General features: G+C 35.9%; 1 protein-coding gene across 2 annotated transcripts in view; it reads left to right on the top strand.

The window, feature by feature from the left end:
* Sbf2 (SET binding factor 2) overlaps positions 1-21,800 on the top strand; it is a 263,756-nt gene that overhangs the window by 125,330 nt on the left and 116,626 nt on the right. For both annotated transcript variants that reach the window (XM_048359587.1, XM_048359588.1), the window contains exons 7-14: positions 4,443-4,575; positions 5,802-5,910; positions 9,536-9,649; positions 10,141-10,218; positions 11,705-11,818; positions 12,267-12,395; positions 16,704-16,802; positions 21,424-21,628. In XM_048359587.1, coding sequence (XP_048215544.1) covers positions 4,443-4,575; positions 5,802-5,910; positions 9,536-9,649; positions 10,141-10,218; positions 11,705-11,818; positions 12,267-12,395; positions 16,704-16,802; positions 21,424-21,628 — 981 coding nt within the window. The remainder of the gene's footprint in view (positions 1-4,442; positions 4,576-5,801; positions 5,911-9,535; positions 9,650-10,140; positions 10,219-11,704; positions 11,819-12,266; positions 12,396-16,703; positions 16,803-21,423; positions 21,629-21,800) is intronic.

Below are 21,800 nucleotides of genomic sequence, written 5' to 3'. Positions count from 1 at the left end.
TCCGTAATGAATCGATCAGTAGATAAACAAGTTAACCACACAATGGAAAAATATTATTGGGTCAGTATTTTTCTGTTTATTCTCTGTAATGCTGAATAGCGATTTTTTTAAGCAGTTTTAAAGTAGTTTTGCCTTTTTTTTTTTTTTTTTTTTGCTTGCCAGTCCTGGGGCTTGGACTCAGGGCCTGAGCACTGTCTTCTTTTTGCTCAAGGCTAGCACTCTGCCACTTGAGTCACAGCGCCACTTCTGGCCATTTTCTATATATGTGGTGCTGGGGAATTGAACCCAGGGCCTCATGTATACGGGGCAGGCACTCTTGCCAGTAGGCCATATTCCCAGCCCCTTTCCATTTTATTTTTAAACATTGCTCCTGTTTGTCATATAAGAATCCTTAAAATGTTTATTGTAGCTCTACTTGCTATTTAGAAAGTTATTTTAATATATATGTATATATATATACAGACAAACATAAATATGATGCCTATATGTATGTGTGTATATGTGTGCGTGTGGTGTGTATACATACATACACACATTTGTGCCAATATTGGGCCTGAACCCGGGGTCTCATGCCCTCACTCAGCTTTCTCAATCATTGCTGGCACTGCACCACCTGAGGCTCACACACTGGACATAAGTCTCTCCGATTTGTTGGTTCAAGCCAAGATTCTCAAATCATGGCCTCCTGAGTAGCTAGGATTGTAGGTGTGGCATCTAGATGTTTTAAAATATTTTAAGAAAAAAATCTTTGGCATTTTCACTTTTGTCTTCCCTTGACAAAGATTGTATGTATAGTATAGTACTATATAATTATTTTTAAATTATATGAGCTTTTGTAGGAGCATAAAAATTATTTTCCTAAAATAGACAAAAAAGATGCCAGAGGTAACGATGAAGGTTTGTGCTAGGCATAGAGAGAGGAATGGCACATGTCTTAGATGTAGAAGCTAGATCTAAGATATAGGCGTGCATGATTACATATACAGGGTATTAGACACACAAACTGCCTAAAGGATAGTATACTTAGGGCAGGAGTCCTAGCTCTTCTAAACAACTAATAAACTGCTTAAAAAATGAATACAAGTAAATGGCAACATGTTTAGTGGGGAAGGGCAATGAGGGGAAGTCAAAGGAAAGAAGGGAGGAAAGGTAAGTGAATGCAGCCATTATATTCATTGTACATTTATATAAAAATTTAACTGTGTAACTTGAGCATAGGAATGGGAAGGGGAAATGGGAGAGAATCATGGAAGGAGTGGCATTGATCAAGATACATTGTACTCATAACTTTTGACATATGGAATTGTAACTTTGTGGACAAGCACTTAATTAGAAAAGTGAAGGCTTCTGTAGAAAATAATTTCCTTTAAACTAGCACCTTGCAGAAGTAACTGTTGATTGGTAACTGGGCCACTTACTAATATATCATTTGCAGAATGATTTTCTTTATTTAGTGGTCAAAATCTAATGTCTTGGACCATATTTCTATCTTCAGTTTTCTCTGTTTATATAGTATTATTACTTGTTTTAGTCTTCCTTTCACTTCCAATGGAAAAATACAGTAGCCATTTTCTTTTTCAATACTGAAGTTTTAAAAATATAGTTTGAGAATTTAAGTACACAAAAGTAAGCTATACTATTACTATAAAGGGCATTTTGTGCTATTAGTAAAGAACAAAATAAATTTGTCCTGTATTATTATGATTATTTCTTGACAGTTTAAATATCAGCTGCATTCTTAAGGAATTTGAAACAAATCTCTTTGCTAGACTATTCTGGAGCACCTTTCTAAAGAAGCTGCTTAGCTTGTGTACTTTACTCCACAGAGTTACAAGGATCTCTAACACTGACTGTTCAACTTAATTCTTTGAATGAAACACCACAAAGTCTTTAGTAAAATCATAATGTTCACTTTTTTATGTAATTACAGAATTTAAAAATCAAATATTTACAAAGCTATTACCATGTTCTAGATCTAGGCTAGCCACAAGGGATATAAACATGAACAAATCATAGCCCTTATCCAAGACATACTTTTAGCTTGGTGGGAAAATGGGTATGTTTTTTAAATTTAGTACACTGAAATTAGTACAGTAATAGAAATACCAAGAGTAATGTCTTACTAGCTAGAAAAGCAGAAGGAATGGCATATTTAATAGTTCAGGAAATAGTTCAAGGAATAACATTTTTAATAGTTCCTTTATGGAAAAATAAGACAGTAAAGCCTTAACATATGGCTGTATGATGAAACTGGTTGCTTTTTATTTCAGAATTATAGATTACATATTTGTGATATCTCTGAGTCATTTTATAAATATGAAAGACTGACATTGACAGTAGGATTCCTGTTTACTGATTTTCTGTTTTCTAGAATCACACAGAAATAAAGTACATAGTCATATGTGGTATAATTTTAGAACAGTTCAGAATGATCCTTATTGAAAACTGTACTGCTCGTTATGCTTGATGGCATTTAAAATTTGCTACCAAAGAGCTCTGACTTTGTGTTCAGTTATCCTGTGTTAAATTTAAATTATCTAAGGCAAGATAGCCACAATTTAAGTGTTGTTCTTCATTGGCACAAAGTTCTTGTCTGTAAAATTTCATTTGGCTCTTTCTATATCTTATAATTTAATAGTTTTGTAAAATGTGACTACACATTTAAGTATGTAGCTAGCTTCTAAATGTGGCAAGTTAAACGATCGTCTTTTTTGTGTTTTATTTCACGGTGTACCTATTCTGTATTATGCCTTTTTAAATTTATTTAACATTATTTTTATTTATTTATTTATTTATTTTTTGGTCATGGGGCTTGAACTTAGAGCCTGGGTACTTTCCTTGAGCTGTTTTTGGTCAAGGCTAGTGCTCTACCACTTTGAGCCACAGCTCCACTTCTAGTTTTTTTGGTGGTTAATTGGAGATAAAAGTCTCATGGACTTTCCTGCCCACGGTGGTTTTGAACTGTGATCCTCTGATCTCAGCCTCCTGAGTAGCTAGGATTACAGGCATGAGTCATCAGTGCCCAACTTGCTTTTCTTTTCTTTCTTTCTTTCTTTCTTTTTTTTTTTTGCCAGTCCTGAGCCTTGGACTCAGGGCCTGAGCACTGTCCCTGGCTTATTTTTGCTCAAGGCTAGCACTCTGCCACTTGAGCCACAGCACCACTTCTGGCCGTTTTCTATATATGTGGTGCTGGGGAATCGAACCCTGGGCTTCATGTATACGCGGCAAGCACTCTTGCCACTAAGCCATATTCCCAGCACCCTCCCCCCCAACTTGCTTTTCTTATTTATTTACTAATTTGTCATCATCACTGAACTGAGAGCTCCTAAAAACCTGCTTCAAATATGCTTATATCTACCCCTCAAACTTAACAGTTGCTAAATATATTTCAGTAGTTCAGTAATGAATTAATAGTGTAAAAAGTGAAGAGAGAGGAGAAAAGCTTTAATTCAAAGTTATTTTTCATGGGCCAGTTCTTTCATATTTGTTCCTTGTATAATTCTCTATTGTTTTTGCTCTTCTATTCCCAAGGCTCCTTTGCTTCCTCTTTCTTAAGTGTAGAATGAAAATTAGATAAAAACTTGGTCAATAAAAACAGACACATAACAGGAACCTGGTCCAACCTAATGTAATTACTCTTGACGTCACACACACACACACACACACACACACACACACACACACACATCCTAGATATCACCAAGCAATTATCTCTCTGCATGGATTAATCTATTTTGCAAATTAGTGTAAATGGATGAATACAATATGTGAATTTCACTTGTTTTCAAAGTTCATGTTTACTGTTTGTGTGTTTAATGGAGAATAATGTGCTTCTTTTTTCTTTCTTTTTTTTTTTTTTTGGCCAGTCCTGGGCCTTGAACTCAGGGCCTGAGCACTGCCCTGGCTTCTTTTTGCTCAAGGCTAGCTAGCACTCTGCCACTTGAGCCACAGCGCCACTTCTGGCCGTTTTCTGTATATGTGGTGCTGGGGAATCGAACCCAGGGCCTCATGTCTACAAGGCAAGCACTCTAGCCACTAGGCCATATCCCCAGCCCCTAATGTGTTTCTTTTTAAAGTGATGATAATGTTTTGGAACCAGATTGAGGTGATGGATGTACAACATTCAGAATTATTAAATGTCACTGCGTTTTCACCTCACAGTAGTTAATTTTATATTATGTGAATTTCACCTCAGTGGAAATTAAAGTTTGAAAGATAAGTTGTAGAAATCTTTTGTGTTGAATAAAACTTATTTGAATAAAAACAAAACTGAAATCTAGGAAAACATATTCATGGGTTATGTAGAATTTATAGGTTAAGTGTTTTTTTTCAGAGATCCCAAAAGATTGGCCTTTTGTTTCTGTGTCTTTGTATATTTATGATTGTTGGCAATATAAATATATCTAAATGCATGCAGTAAGCCTTTTCTCTTGTGTTTTCAGGAATTCAAAATGTGCTGAACCTCTTTTGTGCAGTCCTTACAGAAAATAAGGTTCTCTTTCATTCTGCAAGTTTCCAGAGACTTAGTGATGCCTGTAGAGCCTTGGAGTCTTTAATGTTTCCTCTTAAATATAGGTGAATTTTTTACTTATTAATTTTATATTTTCTAAATTATGCACTACTTACTGATAAATCAGATGTCCAATGGCTTTGAGCCAGGGTTTGTTGGTATAAGAGTCTACTAAAACCTTTAGAATTGGGAATTTTTTCAAGTTATTCACTACTGTTGATGTGAATTTTTTTATTAGTATTGTCAACAACATCTAGTTTTCTTCCTTTAAATATAGTTAATAATAGAAGTCTTTGGCCAATACTATTTAATATTAAGGGAATATTATCTTTAGCAGATATAATGGTGTTGTGATTCTGTTAGTAGAATCCTTAACCTTATTAGATACTTACTAAAGATGTATGTGTGTATGTGTGTAATTATTAATCCTAGATTAAATACATGAGGCTTCATTATAATTTTTTCTATGTATTTTTAGGAGGCATGCTAAAACTTTCCATAATAACTTATTAAATAAGTTTTCTGTTTACTAATCGTAACATCATAACATCTAGGAAACTTTAGATCATACACTGTTCATGAAACTTCAGATTGTCTCTGGAATTTCTTTAATTCTTCTAGATCTATGTGCTCTTCTGAGCCTTTTTGACTTTAATTTTTATAATGCTCTTATTGAATCCTAGAATCAAGTACAGAGAATGAAATTTTGATGATTATACTCTTTGCAAATTATTACTTAATCTTCAAAGGGTAGAGCCATTTAATGTTAGTCTTTGATGTTAGGTTTCTTCGGACATTTTTTTTTTTTAATAGAAAGACTCTTTTATTTTTTTGCCAGTCCTGGGCCTTGGACTCAGGGCTTGAGCACTGTCCCTGGCTTCTTTTTGCTCAAGGCTAGCACTCTGCCACTTGAGCCACAGCGCCACTTCTGGTCATTTTCTGTGTGTGGTGCTGGGGAATCAACCCAGGGCTTCATGCATGTGAGGCAAGCACTCTTGCCACTAGGCCATATTCCCAGCCCTGATCTTCGGACAATTAAAGACCTAAAGAGCCTGCTTGTTAGGGGAAAGAGTGATAACAGAGTACACCTGGGTTTCATTTACTTTATGTCTTGTTATATTTGATTATATCTTAAACATTAAATTTTTAATCTTTTAAAAATTAACATTAAAATGCATGATAGTTTATCACTTCTAATTATAGACAATGTAAAATTCATACTGTATAAAATTTAAAATTTTTTTATATTATGGGGAAAAATAGATGAATAACATATTTTAATTGTTTACAGTTACCCTTATATTCCCATTCTCCCGGCTCAGCTACTGGAAGTTCTGAGTTCTCCCACACCTTTCATTATTGGAGTACATTCCGTTTTTAAAAGTGATATCCATGAACTTGTAAGTATTCATTTTTAAATTTTCTAGTTAGTAAGAGCCTTCCATATTTCTTTGAGTTCTGTAATATTTCACTTCTCATTTTTTTTTTTTTTTTTTTTTTTGGCCAATCCTGGGGCGTGGACTCAGGGCCTGAGCACTGTCCCTGGCTTCTTTTTGCTCAAGGCTAGCGCTCTGCCACTTGAACCACAGCGCCACTTCTGGCCATTTTCTGTATATGTGGTGCTGGGGAATTGAACCCAGGGCCTCATGTATACGAGGCAAGCACTCTTGCCACTAGGCTATATCCCCAGTCCCTCACTTCTCATTTTTTGATCTGTTGCATTTCTAACAGAAAAGATGAACTAGAATTATCAAAGTATGAATATATTTTTCTTTCCATATAGCAAATATGGGAGACTATTTTGTGCTTGTTGGGTTTGGAGCTTGAACTCAGGGCCTATACAGTGTCCTATAGCTATTTTGCTCAAGACTAGTGTTCTACCACTTGAGCCATACTTCCTCTTCTGGCTTTTTTTTTTTTTTTTTTTTTTTTTTTTTTGCCAGTTCTGGGCCTTGGACTCAGGGCCTTAGCACTCTCCCTGGCTTCTCTTTGCTCAAGGCTAGCACTCTGCCACTTGAGCCACAGCGCCACTTCTGGCCATTTTCTATATATGTGGTGCTGGGGAATCGAACTTAGGGTTTCATATATACGAAGCAAGCACTCTTGCCACTAGGCCATATTCCCAGCCCCTCTCTTTTGGCTTTCTTTTGGTAGTTAGTTGGAGATAAGACTCTCACAACTTTCCTCCCTAGACTGACTTTGAACTTTAAATCTTTAGATTTCAGCCTCCTGAATAGCTAAGATTACCGGCCTGAGCCACCTTGGGAATTTCCCACGTTGGGAATTCATTAGTTTTGGGGGCTTTGTTGTTGTTGCTGGTGATGGTGCTTGAAATTGAGGCCTGAGCACTGTTCTTGAACTTTTTTTTTTTTTTTTTTTTTTTGCTCAAGACTAGTGCCACTTGAGTTACATACAGTTCCACTTCTGGTTTTTTGGTGGTAAATTAGAGATAATAGTCTCACAGACTTCCTGCCCCCGGCTAGCTTCGAACTGCAATCCTCTGATGTCAGCCTTCTGAGTAGCTAGGATTAGAGGTGTGATCCACTGGCACCTGGCTTTCATTAACTTTTTTTGACAAGGAAGCTCAGTATGTTGCCCATTCTGGACTTGAACTCTCAATTGAGCTCAAGTGATCCTTCTGTCTCAGCCTCCTGAGTAGCAGGAACTAAACATGTGCATCAATACACCCAGTTCTTTTTTTTTTTTTTTTTTGGTCAGTCGTGGGGCTTGGACTCTGGTCCTGGGCTTTGTCCCTGAGCTCTTCAGCTCAAGGCTAACGCTCTACAACTTGAGCCACAGCACCACTTCTGGTCATCTGGTGGTTAACTGGAGAGAAGAGTCTCATGGATTTTCCTGCCCGGGCTGGCTTTGAACTGTGATCCTCAGATCTCAGCTTCCTGAGTAGCTAGGATTACAGGCGTGAGCCACAAGCATCTGACTTAATATTTTTAATTACTCTTTTTTGGGTAGATTTATCTTTCTACATTTCTTATCCCATTCATAAGAAAAGAGGGTAAATGATTCATTAATTAATAGTCCATTAGTATGTTTCCTTGAATAAGTATTTCATTCATATTTTAATGTGAGACTCGTGTTAATCCTGAGTGAATGAAAGCTAACAAGAGAATTTAGTTTTAGTGGAACACAACAAACTCAGTATGAACCCCTACTAAGTTTTATACTGTTAATTCCAAACAGAAATTTTTTTTTTTAAGGTAAGAAATACTGAAGAAGGAAAAGTTAGGTTGTAGAATAATGTGTTTAATTTTAGAGATTACTCTTTGTAAGAGGAGCTTGTAATAAAATGAAGTACTTCAGCCTTGGTATGGTGGCTTATGCCTAAAAATCCCAGCTGCTTAGGAGGTATGGATCCAGACCTATTGCATTTCAAGGCCAGTATGGACAAAAAATTAGCAAGACTTCATTTCAATTAGTAAGCCAGACATGGTGATGTGTGCCAGTTCCACAGGAGGCCATAGTAAAAATCAATGTCTGAGGCTAACCCCTACCTGAAAAATAACTAAAGCAGAAAGGAGTTGAGGCATAGCTCGAGGTATAGTTGCCTGCCTAGCAACCACAAAGACCAGAATTCAAATATAAATAAATATGTAAGTAATTGTAAAGTGCTTCAAGTCTATCAAGGGATTATAAACTATATTTTATAATACTTTAGAGATATTTTTCTCAATACTCTAATACTGTTTGATAGCCAAGGATATATGTTTAAGTGGCTGTCATAGAGAGGAAGAAAAGATTATTTTCTGTCTTTATTTCTTTCTCTTTTTCTCTCTCCCCCGTCTTCTATTTTCCCTCCCTTTATTTATTTCTCCTTTTGCAGCCATAATAAGGTCTCTGAAAGAGAATCAGTGGGGATAGTAGATATAGATATAGAGAAAGCATTGCCAGCTACAGAGCTGCCTAGTAATAGAATAAATTTCCTTATGTGAGATGAGGACTATACCACGTGAAGAACAGATTCCTGATACTTTCTCGTTCTATTTCTATTTTAATTTGAAATGCCAGCACCAGTTCTGTTAGTAATTACTCAATGATTACAGTAATCAAAACAAAAGTGTCATTTAAATTAACAAAAGGGTTACTCAGCATTACAAACAGGACCCTCATTTGTATATGATTCGTTTTCCTAACTTTATATGTTGATACCTAGTTTATTTTCCCAAATAAAATATATAAATTAATAAATATTAATATAGCATAATTAGCACTAGTAAGAAGCATACTGATACAATTTGTGGATAGTTTTGTTACTGCTAAATTTTATAATCACACTTGAAGATGGGACAGACCAAATTTTGCCAAGTGTAAATTTCTTAACATTTTAATGATTAAATTAGAATAAACTGTAATCATATCAGTGTAATAGCTTCACAGGTCTCAGCGAGTTTCTCTTACATCTTATGTAAGTTATTTTTAAATATAAGCTGGTAAGGGATAAAATTATTTTTTTCATTAATACCCTTTTGATGTATATTGCTTTGCTTGTTATTTTTGGAATAAGTGTTTATTATATGAGATAAGATACTATAAGATAGCATCCAAATTCAGTAAATGGTTCACTTGGAACAATGCATAGAATGTTCCATTATGCTTAACAAGTTCTACAAACTCATTGAATAACCAACCTTTCTTTCTCCTTAAGTTTCTACCAGAATCCTCTCAGGCATTGTCATAACTGAATGCTTAAGGCTAGGTTACTTCCATTCTGAGAGCATAAAAGAGCCTTAATAATAATACCTTCTAGCTTGGAGAGCTGGATTGCACGGACCACTTTTTGGGTTCCATTGCTGTTGAAACAGTCACATGCATCATATAATTCCAAAGGAAACTCAGAAATGTAGGATAACTAGGAAATTAGTAATGAGCCAAGAACTTTTATTTCTGTAAAGAGCCAAGAATCTCTTCTACAAATGATTCTTCTCATTTTGAATCAGTCAAAGCCAAGTGAATTTGCTAAGTAATAAATCAGTTTTACTAATTATAAGTTAATTTTTTAATCTCTTGCAGTTAGATGTAATCATAGCAGATTTGGATGGAGGCACTATTAAAATTCCCGAATGTATTCACCTCTCTTCTCTCCCGGAACCACTTCTTCATCAGACTCAAGCAGCTCTTTCTTTGGTATACTTTTTAAAAATAATAATAATAATATATATTACTGACTTAAGTGTGAAACTAAGATAACCAGAATTAAAAATCAAACACTAGCTTATTCCCTTTCTCCTCAGCATTTTAACTTAAAAAAAAAACACAAAACATCATAGATTTATAGTTCTGCCCAGACCATTCCCTTTCTAGTTGTGACTGTTATAAAATAGTTTTGTGTATGTTCTATAAGAACTTTTTATTCTCGTATATATGTAAATCTGTATAAACACATATATTTATTTGTGGGGGTTTTTCAAAATGAGTTGATACTGTGTAGAGTTCTCTAGAATATTTTTCCCACTAAATATTTTGCCTTAGATATCACTGTAGTACAGACAGAGCATCCTCATGGAGGTAAAATAACATAATTAATGTAACTACAGTGCAGGGTGTATTGCCAGAGAAGATTAAAGAATAGGTTTTATTGTTAACATATCTTGCTTAACAAAATTTATTTGCTTTAGATTTTACACCCAGATTTGGAAGTAGCAGATCATGCTTTTCCTCCTCCTCGAACAGCTTTATCCCATTCAAAAATGCTGGTAAGCAACTTAATTTTTATATTTAGTAGTTTTAAAGAAAGCTATGTTTTTATTTGTAGGGTTGCTAAAGAAGCCTAATAGATTTAAATGGGAAGTATAGTGAAAAGTGATGCAAATTCAAAGTTAAAAGTCAGTTGCCACTGACTATCCTTGTGTACTGCACAAGTTATCATAGGACAGTACATTGGTCAAAAGAGTGGGGCTATGATGTTGCCTGAGGAGACAAGAATGTGTGTATTGTATTATAGCTTGGAAAACTTCCACACATCAAATAAAAATAGTCAAGAGTTTGGGTATTTTTGTTGTAGTACTCGTCCTGTTTTTTGGTTATTGTTATTTGTAGTGCTTAGGATCAAATCCAGACCATTGTTTATACTAGGCCAGTGATCCACTACTGACCCACTCTGTTAGTTTTTTGGGGGGTGGCCAGTCCTGGAGCTTGACCTCAGGGTCTGAGCACTGTCTCTGGCTTCTTTTTGCCCAAGGGTAGCACTCTGCCTTTTGAGCCACAGCGCCACTTCCAGCATTTTCTGTTTATGTGGTGCTGAGGAATCCAACCCAGGGCTTTCTGCATGCTAGGCAAGCACTCTACCACCACATTCCCAGCCCAGCATTTTTTTTTTTTTTGAAGAGGGAAACATATAAAACTGCATATAGTGTACACTGATAATATTAGAAAATCAAGTTTGAGGAGTGAATAAATTTTAAAAGTTTCAGTCAGAAATTATAAAAGACTTTTAAAAATTTTTGCTCAATGAATTTCATAAGTGTAAACTTTGTGGCCCGCAAAAGACAGAGCTGGATACCTTTGAAAAGCATCCTAAGCATTCTTGTCATTTCCTTATCAATTAAGGATGGAGTTAACTAAATAAATCTGAGTTTCCTTGACAGTTTTGTGTGGGAAGATATTGGGGTTTGAACTAAGAGTTTGTTGTGTGCTTGCTAGGCATTTCCAACACATTTGAGCCAAACCCTAGCCTCCTTAACTGTTTTAAAACTGTGATTCTGTTAAAATAAGGAGTATCAAAACATTTTTGCATCATTCCTAATTAAAATGGAATCAGTTCTTATAAAAGCTGGATAGACTTGGGAAGAATTTTATAAGCCTTTAAAATATTATCTTTTGAGAATAGTTACATATCAGTTACATATTCGTAACTGATTTTTTGGCAGATGTGTAAAAAAAGGCCTTAGAATATATGTTCTTTTTAACATGTTAAGAAAATGAGACTATACCGTTTTTATTTTAAAGGAAAATAGGATGCTCTAGAGGCAAGTTTTATGTGGCTCAGTAGAAAGAACTGTTTAGCAGCTTAAGTCATCCTATGATAGAATAGAATAGGTTACCACTCACTAAGGACTGCCACAAATGACATCAGAACTAGGAAGCACAGATAGACTTTCACCTTTTTCTTTTTGACTTGATGACATTTCAGTTGTTTATAAAAAATTAAATTGCTTAATGTATTTCCTTTTATAATTTTAGGATAAAGAAGTACGAGCAGTTTTCCTTAGGTTATTTGCACAACTTTTCCAAGGATATAGATCATGTCTACAACTTATAAGAATTCATGCAGAGCCAGTAATACATTTTCACAAAGTAAGATACAGTACCATGTTATATCTGTGCAAAAAGTAGGTTTTAGCTTAATGAAACTACTTAATTGTTTTTTCTAGCTGTGTATAGTGACCTTAATTTATCAAATGTGATTATTATAAATCTCTGCTTTGTGTGGTATATGGTAACTTTAATAATACTATGGAATTGATAACAATTGCCTTCAGAGTTTGTTAACTTTAGATTTTTTAAGGGTTTATTTTTTTCATTTTTCTTTTGTTATTAAACATTTATTTTTATTCTTTGAAATACATTAAATGTTTCAGATATTATACAAAAACCTCCTTTGGAGAAAAATGTGTTTGATAACAATGCATAATTATGCATGAAAGCATTTATACAGTCTGCAATCTTTCTGTTCTATTTTTATTTTAACCACTTGTCTGTTGCCATGTGATAAATGATCATTTCCTATTTTCTTTTTTTACAGACAGCTTTCTTGGGGCAGCGCGGTTTGGTTGAGAATGATTTTCTCACTAAAGTACTCAATGGAATGGCATTTGCAGGTTTTGTTTCAGAAAGAGGTCCTCCCTATAGATCTTGTGATCTCTTTGATGAGGTATAGTTCTTATTAAATGAATACATTATTTATAAACATAATTATTATACTAATAATTAAAAATAGAAGAGCATTATTTTAGTCAAAGTCACAAGCATAAATTAAGCATGAAATAATCCAGATACTTATTTTGCTTATTAAATCTTGATATTTATAGCATGGATTAGAAAACTAGAAAAATACAAGATGTCTTAGAAGTACATAAAAATTTGAACAATTGAATTTTAATAGTTTATTAAGTCTTTTTGAAAATTTGACCGTGGTTATATAAACAAAGCTCTTTTTAAAGCAGTTGTACAGTGATTCCCTTTGTCAAAATGCTATCATTAGAAAAGTGTAATTTTCATGTATATATGGGTGATTCCAAATTTCTGCTACATTTAGCTCATTAGTGTCGTTGAACTGTACTTTAAGCATTCCTAAATATTTGTCTAGCTCTCTAAGAAGGTATTAAATATATGGAAATGAGATTGCTTTCCTCAGAATAATTGGTCTTATAAAGAAAGAAATAGGACACATATAGTTCACAGTAAGAATACTGTCTTAGATTTATTATGCTTTCTCTTTCTTTTTCATGTCTTTCCATCATTTAAGTCTACATTCATAACTGCATTTTGGAGGACAGACAATGAATATGATTCCCATTTGTAAAAGAGCATTGTATTGGAACCAGTAAATCTAAAAGTTACTTTCTTTTTTTTTTTATTTTTTATGTTTTGCTAGTCCTGGGCCTTGGACTCAGGGCCTGAACACTGTCCCTGGCTTCTTTTTGTTCAAGGATAACACTCTACCACTTGAGCCACAGTGCCACTTCTGGCCATTTTCTATATGTGTGGTGCTTGGGAATCAAACCCAGGGCTTCATATATACAAGGCAGCACTCTTGCCACTAGGCCATATTCCCAGCCCCTCTAAAAGTTTCTTGAAGTCAGTAGAAGAAAAATACTCCTGGCACCTGAGACAAAGGACAATACATTAGTGGTCCTAGTTTGTTATTGGTGGTTTCATTTTATGTTGAGAAGATAGGAATTAAAGTCTTAAATATTCTTGATTTAAAGAGAATTTTTTTCTTCCTTAAAAGAATAGTTAAGGGGCTGGGAATATGGCCTAGTGGCAAGAGTGCTTCCCTCTGTACATGTAAGCCCTGGGTTCAATTCCTCAACACCACATATATAGAAAATGGCCAGAAGTGTCACTGTGGCTCAAGTGGCAGAGTGCTAGCTAGCCTTGAGCAAAAAAGAAGCCAGGGACAGTGCTCAGGCCCTGAGTCTAAGGCCCAGGACTGGCCAAAAAAAAGAATAGATAAGCTAGTTGCCAGTGGCTCACACCTATAATGCTAGCTTCTCAGGAAGCTGAGATCTAATGATTGCTGTTCAAAGCCAGCCTGGGCAAGAAAGTCTGTGAGATTCTTATCTCCAATTAACCACCAAAAAAGACAGAAATGGTGCTTTGGCTTAAGTGGTAGAGCAAAAGAAGCTCAGGGACAGTGTGCAGGCCTTCAAGTCCCAGGACACACACGAGCATACTCACACCAACACACACACACACACCAGCACACACACACACACACATACACACTCAGGAAACTGAGATCTGAAGATCAAGGGTCAAAGCTTAGCATAGGCAGGAAAGTACATGAGATTCTTATCCCAATTAACCAAAAATTCAGAAGTAGAGCTGTGGCTCAAGTGATAAACCACTAGCATTGAACATAAAAGCTCAGTGACGGCACCCTGGCCCTACCCCAGAAATGGTGCACACATACATACACACAAAGTTAAGTACTCATAGATAAGAATACTCTATAGGCAAGAATTAAAGAAGAGGTATGTATTTTAGTTCTGATTATGAAGATCTGTACCAAATGTTTTAGTTAATAACATAAAATGTATGAATATTTGAGATTGAGGTGAACAAGTTTTCTTTTTTGTTTGTTTTGCCAGTCCTGGGTCTTGAACTCTGGGCCTGGGCACTGTCCCTGAGCTTCCTTTGCTCAAGGCTAGTGCTCTACCACTTGAGCCACAGTGCCACTGTGGCTTTTTTAAGTAATCTATTTGAGATGAGAGTCTCATGGACTTTCCTGCCAGGGCTGGCTTTGAACCACAATCCTCAGATCTCAGCCAGCTGAGAAGTTAGGAGTACAGTCATAAGCGACTGGCACCCAGCTAGGTGATTTGATTTATTAGACATTGATTCTTTGTTGATAACATTTCATATGATTGGCCATTTTTTGTTTGTTTGTTTGTTTCTTTATTTTGCCAGTCCTGGGGCTTGGACTCAGGGCCTGAGCACTGTCCCTGACTTCATTTTGCTCAAGGCTAGCACTCTGCCACTTGAGCCACAGCCCCACTTCTGGCCATTTTCTATATATGTGGTGCTGGGGAATTGAACCCAGGGCCTCATGTATACGAGGCAAGCACTCTACCACTAGGCCAAATCCCCAGCCCTGATTGGCCATTTTTTAACTAACATTTATATCAACCTTTATTTCCCTAATTAAGTAACTCATAGTAATGCCTTACTAAGTTAAATTAAGATTCTTGGCAAGGTCCTTTTCTGGCTTTCACTTATTACTTGGTATTATTCTCTGAAACTTTTAGTTTTTATTTTTAAATTTAAATTTTATTGTAAAGGTGATGTACAGACAGGTTATAGTTACCTAAGCAAGGTAATGAGTACAGTACTTTTTGAACAGTGTTATGCCCTCTCATTTTTTTCCTACCTCCCTCTGCCCCCCAAACCTGCAAGTTTTAAAGTTCATTTCCAACAGTGTCTAGTGAATATCACTGTTTAATTGGTTCACTCTTTGTCCCACTGTTTCTGTAATTCCCCTTCCCTTCCTCAAATCAGATAAACTTTATATTCAAATGAAATGAACTCCAAGAAGTGGAAATGAGTTTTTATAATGTACTGTTTGCAGTTATTTCTTTTTTTCTTTCTTTCCTTTGATTTATTGTCAGTGGTTTCTTTATCTGTATCCTTTTTTTATATATATGTTTCTCCAAAACTTTTAATAATAACATTATATACCCTCTTTCTTTTCTGTCCAGATTTTCCTTACAAGCTACTTCTGGCAGATTTATTACAACTAAAAAAGTCATATTATTTGCAGAAAAGTTGCTTTACCTTAATTTTTGTAGGTCCTTCCCTTTTCTGGGGTGCCTACCTTTTGACTTTCAGCCAACCATGAATCTCTGCTTTCCATACTCAACTCCTCCTCACCACCTCTTTCACTGTTTGCCAGGGTAGTTTACCCTCTACGGATTCCTAGACTGCATTAAGCTTGATTTTATATCTCTAAAATTCCTATTGTATTTCTTGTCAGTGTCTATCCAATTCTCTGTTCTGCTTGCAGTAATGACTTTTGATGCTTTGCATACCTGATAGCCCATTAAGCGTATGTATATGTCAACCCAAAGGCCTAGAACAAACAAGGCAATTGACAAATGATTTCTCATGTAACCCTCTTTGGACATTTACATGGTAATATGCTTTAGTAGGAGAATAACATTTGCTCCTAGAAAGAGATCTCTGTTTCCCTTTGAGTTAGGGAAGCCCACATGGTGTTTTATGGAGCTTTGAGCAACTTTCATTGTGCATTGTCTTAGGCATCTTAGAATGAAGAAAAAAAATGCCTTTGTCAGTCTTTCTGAATACTGGCCATAGTTTTATATAGCTATCTGCTCCAATAAATCTGTTAGTTCCTAGAAGGAAGAATCTCTATTCTTTCTTTTTTTAATCTTCCCACAGTTCTTTTCCTATCAGTTCTTTTTTTCTCTACTTTAACTATACACACTCACACAGTTTTCTCATTAGATTAGTTGATAGGTAGATGGAGTAGAATATGTAATTTAAGAACTAGAAGGTGCCTGAACATTATCTTTTTTTGTCTTATTTTGCTACAAGGAAACTAAAGTCCAGGAGTTTTTAGTGACTTTCCCAGTTCACACTGTTCACAGACCAGAACTGGAATCTGAGCAATGCAATATAAAATAACATTTGGCTCATGTACTGAGTCAAATATTTAGAGACTTTTAATTTTTCAATGTAAGAGAATTCACAGAATGAAACCTGCAGAATGACAAGGTTCCTCTGAGCTCCAAATATTAACTATTCCTGAGAAACAGTGTAATTCAAGGACTTGATAGACCCCCGTAACCAAAATAGAAGTGGCCCCAGTACTTAATTCTTTGTGTTTTAAAATAATACATATTTTGGATGGTCTTTTGATTTGCAAATTGCATGAAATTATCAGTTAAATTCAACATATTTTGTATTGATGTTTTGCCTTTTGATACATTTTTCCAAGTTGGTAGCTTTTGAAGTAGAAAGGATTAAAGCTGAAGAAAATAATCCATTGAAGATGATAAAGCATATCAGAGAACTTGCTGAGCAACTATTCAAAAATGTAAGTAAGTATATTTCGACAGTCATTAATATTAAAAAATATTAATAGAGCACTGGCGGCCCACAGCTATAATCTTAGCTTCTCAGGAGGCTGAGATCTATTGATCAAGGTTCTTTTCAAGCATGGGCAGGAAAGTTCCTGAGACTCTTATCTCCAATTAACCATCAAAAAGCTGGAAGTGGAGCTGTAACTTAAGTGGCAGGGTGTTAACCTTGAGCTCAGGAAAGCTCAAGGACAGCACCCAGACCCTAAGTTCAAGCCCCAGTACCAGCACCAAAAAGAAAGTGTTAACAGAATGTTTCATCTGTAAAACCAGAGAACTTCTTTCTAGTGATAGTCATTTTACTCTGAAGTATAAACTAGATATTTAAGTTGGTGCTATGTCAAAATAGATCATTTTTCATGTAATATCAATCACTGTGTTAGGAAAATCTTAGTCATATTTTTTTCCATTTATCATTTGGCCTCATTGTGATTTTTTTGGGGGGTGGGGATGAGAAGGTTGGTCATGGGGCTTAAACTCAGGACTTGGGCACCGTCCCTGAGTTTTTTTGCTCAAGGCTACCACTTTAAGCCAAAGCTTCACTTCCAGTTTCCTGGTGGTTAATTGGAGAAAGAGTCTCACAGACTTTATTACTGGGCTTGTCTTCAAACCACCATCCTCAAATCTCAGCCTCCTGAGCAGCTAGGATTACAGGAATGAGTCACCAGTGCCCAGCTCATTGTGATTTTTTATTTGGAACTCATTTTTAAAACATGAAGATTAGATTCATTTGAGGACAGAAATATTTCAAGACAGCAGTGAGCAGTGTGCTCTCCTTCAGTCTGGGGAATGACTGACTGCCAAACCATAAACCTCATTTGATTACATTGTTTTGAACAGACAGTAAAATGCTGAAAGAAAATCGTCATGGTCTCATAAAAAATTTCTCATCTGTTATAATAATTAACATTGATTGGTTAGTACAATGTGCCATATTTTATTTGCATCATTTCTAGTCCTTCAAACAACCATGTAAGATAGGTTTCATTATTCCCATTTTTGGGGGATATGATGAGCATTATATAGCTACTAAGTGATGGAATCCAGATTCTAAATTCAAGAATGTTTTATTTAATTCCTAATGTCACTCAGCATATCTCATTTCCAGTTTAAAAAAAAAATTATGTTTCCTTTATACTTTATATAATAGTATATACTTTCCATTATATTTTTTATAATAATCTCTTGTTTTGTTTTTGTGATACTGAGGTTTAAACTAAAGTCTCAAGCATGCAAGGCAAACACTATACCATTTGAGCTATACTTCCAGCCCTGCTTTTTGCTGATTTTTTGAATAATTACTTTAGTAATTACAAAGTGATATACAGAGGGGTTACAGTTTCATATGTAAGGCAGTGGGTACATTTCTTGTAGAATTTGTTATCTCTTCCCTCTGCTTATTATTTTTAGCTAAGATTTTATTAACTTTTCTGCCAAAGCTGACCTTTAACCATGACCTTTCCCTTTCAATCTCCAGAGTAGCTAGTATCATAGGCATGAGTAAAAACACACAGCCTTATAAACGTTTCTTTTTTTTTTTTGTCAGCCGTGGGGTTTGAACTCTGGGCCTGGGTGCTGCCTCTGAGCTCTTTAGCTCAAATCTAGCACTCTACCACTTGAACCACAGTGCTGCTTCCAGTTTGCTGGCAGTTAATTGGAGATAAGAGTCTCATGGACTGCCCTGCCCAGGCTGACTTTGAACCTCAATCCTCAGATCTCAGCGTCCTGAGTAGCTAGGATTACAGGGTTAGTATTAAGGAAGCTAAAGATTAGAAGGTAATTTGTTTCTTGTCTCTGTTTATTTTGTCAGTACCATGGCTTGCACTCAGAATCTTATATTCTCTCCAAGCTTACTTGCTCATGGCTGGCACTCTACAACTTGAGCCATGCCTTCAGTCTAGATTATGCTGGTTAATTAGAATTAGAGCCTTAAGGACTTCTCTGCCCCTTCTGGTTTAGAAGCATGGTCTTCCAGGTCTCAAGCTCCTGAGTAGCTATGTCAGCCAGCAATTCCTGGTTTTAGAAAGTAGGTTTTTTGTTTAGTTTGTAGTTTAGTTTTCCTTACATTGAATGATTTATTGATGCATTTTAGAGAAAAAATGCAAACGAGCATTAGTTCAATTAGCTCAATCAAATGGAACTGACTATCATTGTGTTTGGCAGGGAAGGTTACTGAGTTTTTTTTTGTTTGTTTGTTTGTTTTTTGGCCAGTCGTGGGCCTTGGACTCAGGGCCTGAGCACTGTCCCTGGCTTCTTTTTTTTTGCTCAAGGCTATAGCACTCTGCCACTTGAGCCACAGCGCCGCTTCTGGCCGTTTTCTGTATATGTGGTGCTGGGGAATCGAACCTAGGGCCTCGTGTATCCGAGGCAGGCACTCTTGCCACTAGGCTATATCCCCAGCCCAGTTACTGAGTTTTAAACAGCTAGGCAAGCACTCTGCTGCTGAGCCATGCCTTCAGTCCTAGCCTAGGACTGATTCTTTTTATTACTAGATGTTTATTCTTGATCTTTTACAGAACTGCAAATCTATAAAGTGAATTGAGGTGAGATCTTAACAAAAATTTATGTCTACTAAATGAGTGTCCAGTGTATGAAAGAAACTATGCCATGCCACTTTAGTGGAAGACAAAATAATAAAAAAAATTCTTACTATTTTAGAACTGAAATTCTATAATATGTAGCTTACACTAAACCAATATAGGAATGAAAAGTACAATAAAATGAATAGTAATTATTTATATACATTATTAAAGTAGATGTAAAATCCATTTCTTTAAAAAGTGTCACTTAGCTGGTTGCTTATGGCTCAATCCCATGATCCTAGCTACCTAGGAGGCTTGAGATCTGAAAATCATCATCATTCAAAGCCAGCCAGTTTGAGCAGGAAGTCCATAACACTGTCTCTAGTTAACCAGCAGTATGCCAGATGGGTCAAATTATACAGCACTACTAGCATTGAACAAAAAGCTAAGCAAGAGCTTTGGACCTTGAATTCAAGCCCCAGTACTGCACACACACATGCATGCACATACATGCACACATGCATGCACACAAATGACACTTGTAAGTAATCATAGTGAATTATTGTTTGCCTATGTAAAGGGTTGTATTTTTAAGTAATAACCCTTCAGAAGTACTTCTTGAAATCATAGTCCAAATTAAAAATTTGTAAAGATAATGCTAGGCTTTGGGGGGCAGTTCCTCTTGATGGGTTTGAATAGAGTTGTTGCCATGTTCATTTTAAGTATACCCTTTACATTTATCATGCTGCCCATTAGAGGGCAGCAGTGCACAAACACAGCATCCGGAAAACCCAGTACTACTAGGTTTTAGGACATGAGTCTTTTCTGCATCTTTTAAAAAGAACTGATCATAATTTTGCACATTTAATTTATAAACTGCATTTTAGTGTAGAACTTCTCTACAACTATAGATAACCTGAACTTTGTTGATGAAAAATGATTAGGTTATAACATATTCTATAGATGAAATTCAAACAGTGGAATTGTCACCATGTCTCAAAGTGGTAGAGTGCTAGCTGTGAGCAAAGGAGCTCAGATGCAGCACCCAGGCCACGAGTTCAAGCCCTATGACTGACCAAAAAAATCCACAAGGTTTGCAGAATGGATAACTGGGTTTTAGTTAAAGTGATTAAAGGTAACTTACACCTAGCCAACTGTAGTGTCACACAACTGTAATCCTAGCTACTTGGGAGGAGGAGGTAGGCATATTGAAGTCCAGCATTGACATGGTTAGCAGGACCCTTTCTCAAAACATATATATGAACAGAAGGGTTCAAATGGTAGAGTACTTATCCTGAGTTCAAACTCTAATATTAATAGGAGCTGGTAGCTCACACCTTTAATCATAGCTACTAAGAGGCTCAGATCTGAGGATCACAGTTCATAGCCATCCCAGGCAGGAAATTTAGTGAGACTCTTTATCTCCAGTTAATCACCAAGAAGCTAGAAGTGGAACTATGGCTTAAGTGGTGGAATGCTAGTCTTGAGCAAAAAAGCTCAGAGAGAATTCCCAGGCCCTAATTCAAACCCCAGGAGGGGTGTCTACATACATGCATGCACCCGCGTGTACACACACACACTTGAAAGTTTTTCATGTGATAGTATAGTAAAAAAAAATAGATAAAACCATTTATTAGAATGGAAAAGACTAATGTAAACAGATTTCAATATTAATTAAAAAGGCCTTATTAACAACTTTGGTAATGTTATTTTTAATCCAACTACCATGGATCACCAAAGAGCTAAGTGTCAATAGAAAAGATACCTGAGGACAGCTCTGAAATATCAAGGTAGTTCGTGGGGAATTAAGTAGACCCAGTGAGAAAACCTAGCACACAAGTGAAGTAACTGTTCATGAAAGTAGAAGACAGGTGAATTAGCTGTCTTACACTACTCAAACATGAAAAGAAAAGCATAATAAAGATGTATGTATCATCTGTCTGATTTCCTCTGAGCTCTTATGTCCTGCCTGGCACCTGCTATTATTTTTCTCCCAATGGCTGTCTGCCCTTTTCTTTTAACTTTGAAGTTATTTTATCTATGTCTGATGTTACAGGAAAATCCAAACCCTCATATGGCATTCCAAAAAGTTCCACGTCCAACAGAAGGATCCCACTTGAGAGTTCATATTCTTCCTTTCCCAAAGATTAATGAAACTCGGGTTCAGGAATTGATACAAGAAAATCTTGTTAAGAATCAGAATGCCCCTCCTGCTACACGAGTTGAAAAGAAATGTGTTGTGCCAGCAGGTCCACCTGTCGGTATGTGTTGTGTGTTTGTTTGTAGCAAACCTTTTATCAAGGTTTATTATCAAGGTTTATATAGGGCTCCAAAAGGAAATGTGTGTATTATTAATTTTATTAGCTTTCAGAACATGAACAAACTCATGTAATGACTAAGAATACTAAGAAACTATTCCATTCACTGTGTTTC

This window comes from Perognathus longimembris, chromosome 13 (genome assembly GCF_023159225.1).
Source record: "Perognathus longimembris pacificus isolate PPM17 chromosome 13, ASM2315922v1, whole genome shotgun sequence".
Taxonomy (NCBI): domain Eukaryota; kingdom Metazoa; phylum Chordata; class Mammalia; order Rodentia; family Heteromyidae; genus Perognathus; species Perognathus longimembris.
This window is presented reverse-complemented; position numbering and strand designations above follow the sequence as displayed.